At 41.5% G+C, this 14,579-nt stretch overlaps 1 protein-coding gene across 3 annotated transcripts; it reads right to left on the reverse strand.

Moving 5' to 3' along the window:
* Positions 1 to 4,746: 4,746 nt before the first annotated feature.
* Positions 4,747 to 14,117, reverse strand: c9h1orf53 (chromosome 9 C1orf53 homolog). Of its 3 annotated transcripts, XM_005800870.2 has the most exons (4): positions 13,713 to 14,117; positions 10,595 to 10,696; positions 8,297 to 8,386; positions 4,747 to 5,648 (listed from the first exon to the last, which is right to left on the reverse strand). In XM_005800870.2, the coding sequence occupies exons 1-3, from the start codon at positions 13,950 to 13,952 to the stop codon at positions 8,315 to 8,317; spliced, it is 414 nt and encodes a 137-aa protein (XP_005800927.2). In that variant the 5' UTR covers positions 13,953 to 14,117; the 3' UTR covers positions 4,747 to 5,648; positions 8,297 to 8,314. The 3 variants fall into 3 exon arrangements, with proteins under 3 accessions (XP_005800927.2, XP_023194892.1, XP_023194891.1); XM_023339124.1 differs by lacking the exon at positions 8,297 to 8,386 and having other exon boundaries at positions 13,749 to 14,117; XM_023339123.1 differs by lacking the exon at positions 8,297 to 8,386.
* Positions 14,118 to 14,579: the final 462 nt, after the last annotated feature.

The raw sequence follows: 14,579 nt of genomic DNA on the forward strand, positions 1-14,579 counted from the left end.
GACAGCCCTCAACAGAGAGCAGCAAACAGGAGAACGGGAAGGCACGAGCCAATGGCCTGCTCTGCATGGAGGATTTAATTCCCAAACAAGAACAGAAACTGAGTTAAAAAGCGGCTGATAAATTATAAAAGGTATTATTCTTATTATTTTTAAAATCTTAATAACCCGGGTAATGCAAAACGTGAATGCGTCTGCTCCAAATTTTTGGTTGCAATAAACGTAAATGAGAGTCACGGTCACAAAACGCACCAGCACCCGTGAATGTTTGTGTTTGCATAGAGATTAGAAGGGAACGGCAGCAGCTTCAGGTTCTCTCTGTCTGCAGAGGTTTGTGTGAATATGCAATAATAAAGGTGCGCAGTCAAACTCGATCACTCAGAAGATGTGGAGCACGGCAACACACAGCTGCAAAACAAGAATGGCTTCTGTCTTCAATAAGCACATGCCAAATTGAAATAACACAGTGCGCGTTAATTTGTGTGTTTTTGCAGACGGGAGCACACAAAGTGGAGCCTAAACTCACAGCAGTGTTTTAATCATTACAGTTTTTTACCCCTCACTTTCTCTTGTTTTTGAAACATATTTATTATGAATAATGTCTCATTTTAAAATTATTTTTTAAAAGATAATATAAATATATTTATTTTGCACATTTTAGAAAGATTACAAAGGTGCACATGACATGAATAAAAGTAGCAGAAAATCCCATAATAAATTTAATACTAATTCACCTTTAGCCTACCCATAATTATCATGAATGGAAAATGTCAAATAAAAATTAAAACAATAATTTAAAATGACAGAAATCAGCACGTTTTTGTAGGAAGAATCAAACCATGTCAACTTTCATCTTCCTGAAATCTTAATTCACTTTTATCATCACCGTTTTATCTCAATTAAGAGGATAAAGTTAAGAAAAGGTGACTTGATTTGGAGAGGTTTTATTATTTATTTTCTGGCAGGCTAAACGATAACATGACAACCATCTGTTACATTAAAGAGCATAAAGTGCTGGCTCCATTTGAACTGCATGTTTATTGTTAAATAAATGAGGAAATGGGCAGCATCCAGAATAGGATGTCCAAGGAGAACGCGCACACACACACACACACACACACACACACACACACACACACACACACACACACACACACACACACACACACACACACATGCACATGGAGGCTCAGATGGACAGATTTCAAATGACAACAAGTTAACAGAGTACAGTGGTGCTGGGAGCAAAAGGGTGACAATTAATTACTCCTCTGCATAAACGATCATGTGCCACACTGCTAACAGTCATTTTGCTTTGCTTCTTCAGCCTGGGTTGACATCACAGTGCATCTCATCAATAATGCAGCGACGGCGAGATCCGTTTCACAGCGCGCCACGCACGGCACGTCAGCGCGCACGTGGCCATTTCCCCGCGCCTGACACCCAGAAACATGCGGCTCTGCGTCCCGCCTGGGCTCCTCGGTGCGACCCGTCCCGGACGCCGTGGCTCCGATCTGCTGCAGGGCATGGTGGGCTGGATTACCACACATCCAAGGTTCATGTGGAGTTATCATTTCTGGGTCACCTCCAGTGACACTCTGTCTTGCAGAGCAGCTCTCCCCGAGCATGGACAGGAAAGGAGGTGGAGGAGGTGGTGGTGGAGGAGGGAAGGCTCCCCGGCTCTCCCAGGATCCACTGTGGAGCAGGGAACCACAAGCTAAATACTGACAGAATGAAGGAAAGGGAAGGGGAGAGAGGGTGGAGGGGGGCTGAGGAGGAGGAAGAGGAGGAGGAGGAAGAGAGGGAGGAGAGAAGCACTGTAAAGCTTTATAGTCACATGTATCACAGTCACATGGAGCCTGGGTGGGTGGGTCGGTGAAAGGATGGAGAGATGTTTACAGGCACAAAATGACCATGAAGGGAACATTTTTGAAGGAAACGGGAAATATCAGAACAGCCGATTTACTTGATTTTAAAGCAGCTTAATCAAATCTTCTGCTGAGATTATGGTTATGTTTTTGCATATCTTGTTGGTCATTTCTATCCAACTCAAACTCCCTGCTTCCTCCACTTTCTCCCCCCACCCCTCCTTTTATCTCCTCTATCTTTCCCTTTCCTTCCCTTCCCTCCCTCCTTCGATCTCCTCCCTGCTCTGCTCTGCTGGAGCTCAAATCACAACCCCGGTCCCTGGCAGATGGAGGATAGGAGAGGGAAGCTCTTAACTAGCCAGCCTGAGCCTCTGCTCTCTGCACACCAACTGCTGCCTGCCTCCCCTCCCTGCATCGGAGAGAAGCTCCACCATCACACACACACACAAACACACTCCTCGGGCTCCTCTGGGGACGCCGTATCCTCCCGGGGAATGGTGCGTGTATTAGTCCAGATCTGGCCACACTAGAAAGGACATGGAAACATAATAGATGGATGTTCTGTATCATAATATACTGGTTCAGGTTATGTTGTCAAATGGGCAGAAATAGGTAGAGTAGCCAAAAATTGTCCCCAAGTAAGAGAAACACTACTTCAACGTATTTTCACTCAAGTAAAATAATTTCTCAAGAGTAAAAAAGTATTTGGTAAAATGACGACTCAAGTACTGAGCTGATCAAAACATCAATCATTTAATATTTAAAAATTGCAAAACCAGATAGACCAAAACGTGGAAATGTTGGTATTTTACAAATATTAAATAAAAGTATGTAATTATGTAAGTAACATAATTACAAAATAACAACATCAAACAAAAGAAACAAGTTTCCAAATCTGTTTCTTTCAATATAAAACTTATGAAATTGTAACAAAAACTGAAGGCGTGTGTCTGTGTCTGGTGAATGTTTGGTTAAAACAAGTTTGTTCTATCTTCATTCAGTGAAGTTACTCATAGTGGGTAAAGTATCCAGAATTTTTACTCAAGTAGAGTAAAAATATATTTGGTAAAAAGGCGACTCAAGGATACTTTTGTTCAGTACTTGAATTTTATTCAGAAGTACTTGATACTTTTGAGTAAAAGTAACAAGTACATTTATTCAAGTACTTAACATTTAAAATATTACACCATCATTCAGACCAAAATATAAAGTTACATGAAAATATTGGTATTTTAAAGACCTACAATAACATAATTCATATATGAAACATAACTAAAAAATAAGATGAATGGAAACATTTTTCCAAATCAATTTCTTTCCATGTACTGTGAAACTTTAACAAAAACTGTAGGTATGTCCGTGAATTTCTGGTATTTTTCATTCAGTGAAGCTGCTCACAGTGGATGGAGCATTCATCCACTGTGAAATTTTATTCAAGTGCCAATACTTCAACATGTTTTTACTCAAGTAAATCCATCCAAGAAATCACTGAAGTCAGAGTAAAATTGTATTTGTTAAAAATCCTACTCAAGTACTGAGTAACTGATAAAAATATCAATCATTTAACATTTGGAAATTACATCACCAGAATGACCAAAACACAAAGTTACGTGGAATTTCTTTCAGTGTAAAGCTTATAAAATGTTAACAAACATTGTAGGCTTGAATATTTTGGTGGTGTTCTTTCAGTGAAGCTGCTCACAGTGGGTAGAGTAGCCAGAAATATTACTCACGTAAGAGTAGCGATACTTCAAGTAAGAGAAAAACGCACAGCGTCAATAAATGTTGCTAAAAGTACCTTCTATTCAAGTAAATGTAACTAGTTCTTTCTAGTTCTCCTTCCTCTTAAAGACGCGATGTAAAGAAAGCAATGAGCGCTTTAATGTAGAACCAGGGAGGGGTAAACAGGCCAGAGCGCTCCTCGGGCTCCTAGGTGCCTTTGACCGCCCCTGACTTTCATCTGGGCTCATCTGGCGGCCGCGGCTCCGCCTGGCATGAGCCTGACCACCAGTTGCGGTCTGAGGGAGAGGCAGCTCCTCTGTGCTATTTGCAGCCCTGTCTGTCCAAAGGAATCTGGTGCGCTGACTGTCACTCAGCGGCCGCGTGTGTTTTTTATCACTAATTCTACCACAGGGATGTGGTTGTCCATATGACCACTGCGGAGGCTGCTGCCCCGAGGCGAGCTGACACTGTCTGTGTAGAAGGACCAGACGTTGATGTAGGGGCTGTTCAAATGCTGCTTGAATATCAAGACACGCGTGCACGCAGCGGCACGGGCGCGTGGGCACACACAAACGTACAAAGCAGTGCCCGACCAGTTGCTGGGACTGATGTTCCTTTCAGCCATCATAAGGCTGACACTCGAGGTTTTCTTTTTTTTCTGTCTTCTTGCCAACCCTGTGTCAGTTCCTGGCTGGTCTTTCCAACAGTGATGGAGACACTTTAACTGGCTGCGGTTGGGGCCTTTGGCCGCGGGGTTGCTGAGGCTCTGTGAGATGGCGGGGGCTGCTTGGCCTGTCAACTGGTTGTGACTAGGGCCCGTCTGCACGCAGATCCGATCTGGACAGCTCTCTCTTTCTCTGCGGCTAGTGGCATCGTCCTGCAGAAAGGCACACGGTGTAGAGCTGCCACTCTGCTCCAGTGCAGCATATGCTCCGGCTGAGGGTCAGAGATGTTCAGTCCAAAATGCCTGAAATAAAAACCTCACATGTCTGCCTGACAGTTGTAGTGCCGCAGCAGATCTGCAGTGAGGAGGGCAAGTAAATCTGGAGTGTTTGCTCATATGTTCACATTTGTTTTACCCCAAAAAGCCAATATTATCAGTCATATTCAATAGATTAGAATATGTGATTCAAATACCGTTGAAAATAACGACTTTTAATTAGGCATCAAACATACTTTCCATCAAGTCCACATTTCTGCAGTAACATGTTTTTATTGATCTGATGTAATATAATAATGGAAAAAAATAAACATAATTAACACAAATGAAGGCTTGAAAAAGTCTACATAACTTGTTTCATTTAGGTACTGAAAAAAATGAACTTTTCAATAATATTCTAATTTATTGAATGAGTCTGTAGCTACATTGCTGGGGAAATAATTTGTTCCTTACAAATTTATTGTGTTTTCATCACACTACATGAAGCAAATTTAATATTATATATAGCTTGAATAAAAACAAAATATAGTTAAGGGGGGGGGGGAAATCCAAGCCTACCTTGTCCTCTATGAAATTATAAATGGCCAAATTTGTAAATCATGAATTAACTGGGATTTATCACATTTTTAGGTTCAATTTTACTTTCTATGCAGGAGAATAAAGGAATTACTTAAACAAAATATATCTGACAGCATAAAGTACACTAAAGGATCTCAAGAGAAACACAGAAACAGAGTCACTGACTAACATATTGCAAAGGGTAACAAAGACATTTCTAAATTTTTGGGACTCCAGTTAACCACAGTGAGAGTCATTATCCGCAACTGCAGCAAACATGAATCCTCTAAATTAACAATTTACAGCAGACATCAATGTGAGATTCTAATACAATAATATTTCTTCCAGTATATTCATGTCAGGTCTGGATGAGCTGTTAGCGTTGTTTCCCTACAGGAAGGAGTTCCTGGTTCGAAACCTGGCACAGGCCTCTCCACATGGAGTTTGCATGTTCTCCCTGCACGCAGCGAGTCTCTCTGGGTACTCCAGCTTTGTGACTGTGTTGCTCTGTGATGCACTGGTGACCTGTCCAGGCTGGACACTGTCTCTTGTCCAATGACCACCTGCAACCAGCAAAGAAAATGGAAAATTATAAATATTTTGGAATTTACAGTACAGTGACATGAAGATATATGTTAGGCATCATAGGGTTAAGTTAAATTGATATGTTGCAATTCGGTATAACATTGCATAAAACTTGAAATTGAGGATATCAAACCAAGTTAAATAGTTTTAACTGAAGATTACAAATCTATTTTACTACATGAAAGCAAAGAGGATACTTTAATACTGTTTGTATGCTGTTATAATGGTGGAAACATAAAAAAAATATTGCAACATTGTTTCTCCAGGAAATTCAGTTCGATTTGAATCTCTCTTCACTGTTCAGTCTGTGGTTTCTCCCATTGAATTGGATTTCTTTGGTAGAATTTCAACTGACCCGATCAGAGAACAGAGGGACAAGTTGTGAAAGATGACATCGATTGCTGTTTTAGAATCCTATACTCCCTGTAGTTTTAATAATTGCAGAAGAGGAAGTGAAGAAAACCATTCAGTCCACGCTTCTAAATATTGAACTAACATTGACAGCTGCCTCATTTGGTTCTACACTTCTCTCTTTGCAGTGAATGATGCTTGTTTACAGTACAGGCCGTTTCCGGTAAGCTTCATAGCATGGAGCTGGTGCATTATGTCATGGCCAAATAGCCATTTAGTGAAATTTAAAACTTAAACAGTACATGTAACAATCATTTCACAATAGCCTAGGGTCCAGACTGTCTGTACAAAGTGAAGCCTAAAACAAGGGGCTGATTTTTACCAGGTTAAAAAAAATTATAAAAATGCTCATAAAAAAGCCTAAAGCCTGTGATAGTCGTGAACTGATAATATTCACCAGAATCTCCTGCTGTTGTGTCGCAGTCACCAACTGCTTAGTTAGAGCATAATGGGGTGTGTGTGGTGTGTGTGTGTAGGGGGGAGTTGGGGTGGGATTCAAACCTGGATGGGAAGACGCGGAGGGGATGAGGGCAGACATGAAAGTTGGCCTATTTCATGGTCAGGCTGCGGGACCGCAGAGGCCCTGAATGGCAATGCATCTACTTTAATGTGACAGACAAGTCCCGAGGCAAAAAACCCCACGGAGCTGCAGCAGGCAAGCGGGCCCCAGGTAGGGATGCAGTTGATGAGTGTGACACCTTCACCATCCCGCTGCAGCCGCCGCACGCTCCGCTGCCTCTGCTTAGAGGAGCACCAACAAACCCGCCCCAAACAAACCCGCCACAAAACCTGTCCTCCCCAGAACCTGTCCTCCCCAGAACCTGTCCTCCCAGAACCTGTCCTCCCCAGAACCTGTCCCCCAGCCAGTTATGTTGGCTATACTAGTCTCCTTTTATAGCCGCTCGACGGGCTTTTTCTCCGATCACTGTAAAGCGCCAGCCAGCCTTTGGGGATCCCACTTGCCGTGGACGCGGCAGCAGACACATCCTCTCATCACGACGCTGTTTGCCCAATCAGGCGGAGACGGGCAAGTGTGTGTGGCATCTTCAGAGCAGCAGAGAGAGACAGAGGAGCCCGGAGGCGCCGCGCTGCCTTCCCACATGCACTCACAAATCAAGCGGCGCCGCTTTCCCCGACGCCTCCTGCACGCACAGGTGGAGCTGCGTGAGCACTTGACCTCTCCATCTACCATTACTGTGGGCTACAAAGTGCTGCGTTAAGCGCAACCTTTCTTCTATATTGGTCTATTAGGAGCCACAGGGCGCTCTGATGGAGGGAGCATCCCTATGCATGTGTGCGTCTCAGCACGCTGGCGAACATGAGCTGATCTATTGCAGTCCTGGGATGAGAAGGCCCAGGAGTTCATTAGGGCTGCAGCTCTGGAGAGCAGCCGCGGGGAGCTGCGCTGTAGCCAAGTGTTGCCAGGAGGCTGAGCTGCGCGTCCGGTGGGGAGAGGAGGGGAGGGAGGGCTGCTGCTGATGTCCATGGCATGTTTGCTAACAGCCTGATTCCATCAAGTGGTGCAACAGCAGTGCAGCCAAGTGCGAGGGCTGACCCTCCCCTCACCCCCCCACCTTCCTATTTTTAACAACACAGCGCATCAGTCAAAGGTAGACAGTTCAGTCAAGCACTTGTGGAGTGCAAATGATGCTAATATTCATGCATGTTTTTACATTTGGGAGCAACAAAAGATAACGAGAGATGCGAAAGCAAAAGAGCTCCGTCTGACTATTTGGAGTTACGTTCGCTCATATGCCCTTTGTCTTGAGGGCGAAGATCTAAAATGCACTCTCAGTTTTCATCTCCATACTCCCACAACCCTTGTAAATGCATCTGAGGAGGGGAATACCGCAAAAATCTTAAATACTCTTAAAGAGACATGAAAAAACAAAGCTCGGGGCGTTCTGGTGGACATTGGAGAAAAAAGAAAAATATGCAGAAAACAAACCACTCTAAGAGAAAACAAAGTTATAAAAGACTATTTTACATTAAGGTCTAGTGAACAAATCCTATCTCCAAATCCTCCATTTGTGACAATGAAAACAATCCTGAGAGTAGTTGTGATTCATAAGAGGTAGGTATTGCACAGACACTACCAATATTTCATCATTTATTACACAGCAAAAAAAAAATGACTCGCACGCAGGCAAAATAACGACAGGCAGGAGACAAGCCAGGAGAGCCGGGCTCATCCAAACAGCATTTAGCTTTTTACCTCTGCCTAGTTACAGCTCTATACGTAAAACAGGGAGTTGAAGCGTTTCTTCATTGCAGGGTCCTTCACATTGACTTGGCCATATGGACACTGCAAGAGAAAATGACTAAATCAAATGATGCATGTAGAGCAGCTCTTTAATCACACTGAGAATGGATGAAAATACGGCATATGAAACAAATTAAAAACACAATGAAACAAATTTAAAACACAATGCAAAGGGCCAGAATGAGACACATCAGGACAGAACAGGGCGATGCGGGACGGGACAGGACTAGAAGGAAGGAGTGGTGTGGCAAGACAAAGCAGGCTGGGATTGAATCGGCCAGAATCAGACTCAGTGGAGCAAAGCAGGATGCCATTTTCACAAGTCTCCTTTAGAATGAGCAATCCTGCACATAGTGTGGTAAAACAATTGAGACTAAAACCAGAGATCAATTCTGGTTTTGTAAAGTGTCATCTTGTAAGTACAGATATGGATTAAAGGAACTAAAAAAAAAAAAATCAGAATTATGACTTTAATCCATTTGGGCACATGGGAGCAAACCGGTTCGATAACAGAGATGAGCAGTGCAGGTGGAAAATATCTTTCTGGAAGAGAATGTCGAATTTAAGTGAATTTTTTTTTTACGTTGTCAAGGCGAACGAATCCTCCCTTTGGAAGAGGATTAAGTCTGAAAACATTTGCCCATTCTTCATAGCAAAATAGCTTGAGCTCAGTCAGATTGGTTAGATAGACTTTTTAAAAGTCTTGCTTTAGGTCTGGACTTTGACTGGGCCATTTTAACAAATGCTTAAAATGCTTTGATCTAAACCATTTCATCATAGCTTTAAAGGTTTTTTGGGATTTTTCCTCTGCCTCTGCTTCAGTCTCAAGACTTTTGTAGCACCAAAACAAAACATGCATTCTCAAACAAAACAGACTGAAGCCTTGGGTTGTTAACTCACAGTAAGACTGTTTTTCTTTGGCATTAGGCAATTCAACCATCTCTTATCACTCTGGTTTTTCCAGTTTAGCACATTTCAAGTCAGAAAATAGGAAAACTGTTGCCTGAACCATTTTAATAATTTAATTTTTGCTCTAAATTGATTCATCAGTTAATTTCTCATACACATTTCTATTTTTGTATGTGATGCTTAATTCTTTTACAATTATGGATCAACATATTTTGTGCTTTTTATTAGATTCTCCTTTCTCTCTTGCTATACATGTATGAAGGCGCCATATGAATAAACTTGCGTTCAAAGACTTGTTTTGTTTTAGTGGCTCAGTAAAAGCACTTTTACCTCTTCTTTTTTTCCCCGAACTTTCACCTTTCCAAACAATCAGCTTTTATTGACTCCAGACATGTAGTTGAGATTTGAAAATTTAGATGACTCTCAGGATAAATATAAAGCTATACCTCCATAACTTAGAAAATGTTTTCAAAGAGTGATTCATCCAAGCATACTGAAGGAAAGTTGACTGGAAGAAGAAAATGCTTCAGAAAAAAATAAGAACAAGAACAGCTTTGAGTCAGGCAAGTTTGAACAATGACAGTGTGACAAAGAATTCCTGGAAGACTTTAGGATCTTGATTTGCAAATTAAATGCAAAACTTTGAGAACTTTGGGCCATTAAGCAGCAGTCCACTCTTTTTCCCATATCTGAGGTAAAAACACTCCTGAATTTGACTTTGGTTCTGCAGTGGGTTAACTAAAGCAAAGCAACATTTATTGCCCATTTCCAGGGTGCGTCTGGAACTGATGCCTGGTGAAGCTCTGACTCCAGTCACAGGTCACGCCTTCTGAATCTCTTTTGAGCACCTTTCTCTGCAACTGGCTTTCCTTCCACTTAACTTTCCATAAATGTGCTTGGATACAGGACTCAGAACACTGTTTGGTAATGACATTTTACGGATTATTCTCCTTGTAGGTGGTAAAAATGAAAATGAAGAGTAAAGTATATCAGAGTTTCAGTGCTTTTGAACTAAATTATAGAAATAAATAACATTTCTGATGATATTCTCATTTGTTTAGACGCACCTGTAGATGCAACAAAAGAACACACCACTATACTTTTTACTATTAATTCATTACCAATTACATGCTTTCTTTCATCTGTAATGTTACCAGTAAACCAAAAAGTACAGCATACCAAAAAGAGTAGAAACACAATGGGGAAAAAAAACACAACAGAGCAAAATAACTGAGGCTGGATAAAGGAGACAAATTTGCAGAAGAATACCAGCGATCCAAAGGACGACACAACCTGGTGACAACAACAACAAAAAAAAGAGAAGAAGACAAAAGAGCTCACGTGTCTGCAGGCGCTGCCGCAGCATTTCCCTCTCTGAAGGTGGGCATACTCTGTGAACACCTTATACCCACTGAAAGGGTCCACATACATCTGCTCCGTTGCCTGAACATAATGAAGATATTACAATTTAATTAGCATGACAAACAAGCATGCATGCCAGTGTGTGACCCCTGCATACATAACTATATACAGTACATTTAATTACACAAAGGTAAGCTCGGTAAGTAAGCAGCCTGAACGCACTGATCCCGGATATGGGTGTATACACACCAACAGATTGGCTCAGGTGAAGGTAAAAAGGGAAAAGCTGACCTCTGTGCATAGAAACAGATGTAAAACAGGTTAATTCTCATGATGTTGCTGATTAATTTGTGCTATCCTTTCGTGCGACTCCAAAGGCGAACGATTAATCAACCGTGCTACCTCTTCAATACACCCTTTTTAGACAGTTTATTTAGACTAATCGTTCCACAAAAACACCTCTTGAAGGCGAAACACACTGAACTTCTCTTGCCATGTTTTGGGAAGTTAGAAAATGTCATCTCTCAGTCTGTTTCAAACTGAGAGCGCACTAGTTGGTGAGCTTTGACAGCTCACAAAAGCAAAATAAGCCTGGGGCCTTTCAGTGACACGGCCTGTCATTTCACATGGCGGTGCAGGGCCGCATAGTGAAGCTGGCATTGCCGGGCACCCCCACGGTATTGTGCTTTTCCCACCCAGGCCCTACCACTCTCCTCAGGTCACGGCCAACTTGCCTCAACTTCATCTTCACTCCGAAGCGCAATATTTACAACAGATAAGCCTAAAGGCACGTAGACGACACCTTTGCACCGCTGTCATCGAGGCGGAGCGCCTCGCCTCTGTTTGATGGAGGAGCAAGTCAGAGCTGGTGAATATGAGATGTCTGACAAAAACGATTACCGCTACCGGGTGGGTTAAAAACGTAATACTACAGATAATAAATCAAATCAGTCACAGTGGCTTTGCGTTTAGTGGGAAAATGCTAACTGTTAAAGTAAAGTTTTAGAAATACAAAACTTTTCAATAGTTTTTTACAACTAGAATCTGAAAAGTCCAATGATCTGTGTATATATTTAGTTCTAAAATCCTTACATTGGAGAATAGACTTTAAAATACTTCTGTTAGCTTATGAATCACATCCCCATAACAAGAACTTGGCAAAATGACCAACATGACAAAGGAAGAAAAGAAAATGAAAATGTGCGTAAATCATAATTGAAAAAATCGTGGCCGTTTTCAGCAATGGTATCCTGACTTTTTATTTTTATTTTTTTATTCCATGCAGCTTCAGTTAAACACTTAGTTTCCATATGATTGACCATGATCAGGACTTCACCCGAGGCGTTCTGGACATTCTCCACCAGGTCCAACTGTTTTACAAAAAGTGAAACTGATGGGATAGACTGTTCATCAGAATTATATTGTGATGCCTCTTATTTCTTTTATTTGGGCAGGATCAGGTTCTTCTAAAGGTCGCATGACAGTCTGGTCATTTTATCCATTCATCGTCTAAACCTACTTGTCCTTGCAAGGTCGCGGGGGGAGTTCTGGTGCCTATTTCTAGCGGTCATTGGGTGAGAGGCAGAGTACATCCTGGACAGGTCATTGGTCCACCACAGGGCGAAACAGAGACACACCGAACAAAATACACAAACCTGAGAGCATCTCAGAGAGACCGATTAATATAACAGTTATGTTTTTAGACTGCAGGAGGGAGCCAGAGTCACAGGGAGAATGTGCTAATTTCATGCAGAAAGACCCCAACCCAGGATTCAAACCAAGAACTTCTTGCTGCAAGGCAACTGTGCTACCAACCGCACCATCGACCATCATAACTGATTTTTCTATCAATTATTCGGACGACTTGACAACATTGATCTATTTATCGGATAAAAAATTTGGCACGTTCTGCAGATTTTTCATTTAACCACTTACGCCTTTTTATATGCTATTGGAAATACATTAAAAGATGCACACAAATAATTTAAATCTCTTTGTAAATAAGATTTTTTGCCTAAAATTCAATAACATAGCATTCCTTTAGTGTATGCTTGATCATTTGTAGAAAAAAAGATGCATCTGCACATGCTACTTTTCACATCAGCATGTGAAAAGCTCGGCCAATGGTTAAAAGTGCAAAGCTAATCTGATGCTTCATATGATATCTTTTTTTAAAGAGTCTGAAACGGGTGAAGTTAAAACTATGCCACTTGAGGAGTTTTGGGTGGAACCTACTTATAGACCAGTGCCTCTCAATTCTGGTCCTCAGGGAACACTGCCCTACATGTTTTAGGTGTTTTCCCTGCTAACAGGTTCCTGCAGCACTTCATGGCTGCAGAGAAGGTCAAGAAATCATTTGAATCAGCTATTCTGGAACAGAGACATCTAAAACATGCAGGGCAGTGGTCCCTGAGGACCAGAATTGAGAAACACTGTTATAGACGAAGAGTTTTTTTAATATTTCTTAAATGCAAAAAGCACATGTATTTTGTGGTAAACTTTTGCCTTAATTACTGCTGTGTGTTCTTTCAGCAAATGTCATTTTATTGAATCTGTCTACTCCAGTTAACGATTAACCTATGAGTAAATTGAACATGAGGTTAAAGAGTTCGTCTTTTGAGCTTATTGCACTTCCTTTTATATGGCTCACCTGTGGTGTAACTACAGGAAACTGCAGGTAGCCTGTCAGGATGTGTTTAGAAGCTGCAAGTCAAATGTTTGTCATGAGCAACACCCCAACTTTTATGCCTTGCTGGGGAAATACAAGGATAAATTTATGTGCTGTTTGAAGGTGTCAAAAATCTTAAGAGCTATTCAACTGTGTCAATTGTGACATATAGTGACACATGATATACCTCAAGCTTTATTAAAAAATATTTTTATTTTATTTTAAAATGGTATGGACTACCGTTTGTCTGGAAATAAATTAGATTTGGATGGATGGTGCCAGGGATGCTTTAGCAGTACCATTTATGGTGTGACTATGTTGTGATCTTGTCATAATTCGGTATAAGTGGCGGTGTAAACGCTAATTTCTCATGTTAACTAGAGTTGTTCTGATGCACTAACTGACAGTTTCTGCGGTGGTTTGTGGTACCTCACACGCCTCCCTGTGGAGTCTGTGGATGGTCACCTCCTGCTCTGTCAGCCTCTGTGCAGCTGCAGCGCTCCTGTCTTCACTGGTCTGCAGGTTGCAGCTGCTGCTTCTCCCTCCCTCCGAGCTCCTCTCCTCTGAAGGCTTCATCACTGACATCTTTACGAGTCGTTTATGAAGCTGGACACGGAGCTGAATCGACCTGCTGATGAATGCTCTGCTGGGGAGCTTTCTGTAAAACATGCTCGAGTAAAAACCCGGTTTCTGTCATTTAGAAACGCTGGAAACCGAGAGAACCCCGCGGACATTGTTTACATTAAACAAAGATTGTCTATGCAGCATGTTAACTTTCTCCCTACTCCTCCTAGTTTTCCCTGTACAGTCATGTGTTTTACTTCCTGATGTGCCTCTTTTTACATTTGTCACATGTGGTAATTTTAACTGCCAGACTGTACAGCGCCTCTGCTGTTTCAAAGCTGCTATGGGCTCTAGTTGATTTAGTTTTGAATGAAAGAGAAGAAGAAGAAGAAACCTACAGGTGGGTCTCAGTAAATCAGAATAACAGCGAAAATGTAACTTATTTCATTCATTTAGTTTAAAAAATGACATTTATGTATTGCCTTGATGCTTTACACGCAGTGATATATCAAGTACCGCAGTTATTTTAATGATTATAGCTTTCAGAATACTACAAAATTAAAATGTTACTAATTACCTGTAAAAAATATACATATCTTCAGTGCATAAATGTTATGTTAGCCACCAAAATCTGAATCCCTCTGTCACAAAAGAGCACTGCTGAAAAGGTTGGTTGTTCAAAGAATGTTATATCTGAGCACAAGAGTGGTGTAGGGGGGGGAAGTTAAGACA

This window comes from Xiphophorus maculatus, chromosome 9 (assembly GCF_002775205.1).
Source record: "Xiphophorus maculatus strain JP 163 A chromosome 9, X_maculatus-5.0-male, whole genome shotgun sequence".
NCBI lineage: Eukaryota > Metazoa > Chordata > Actinopteri > Cyprinodontiformes > Poeciliidae > Xiphophorus > Xiphophorus maculatus.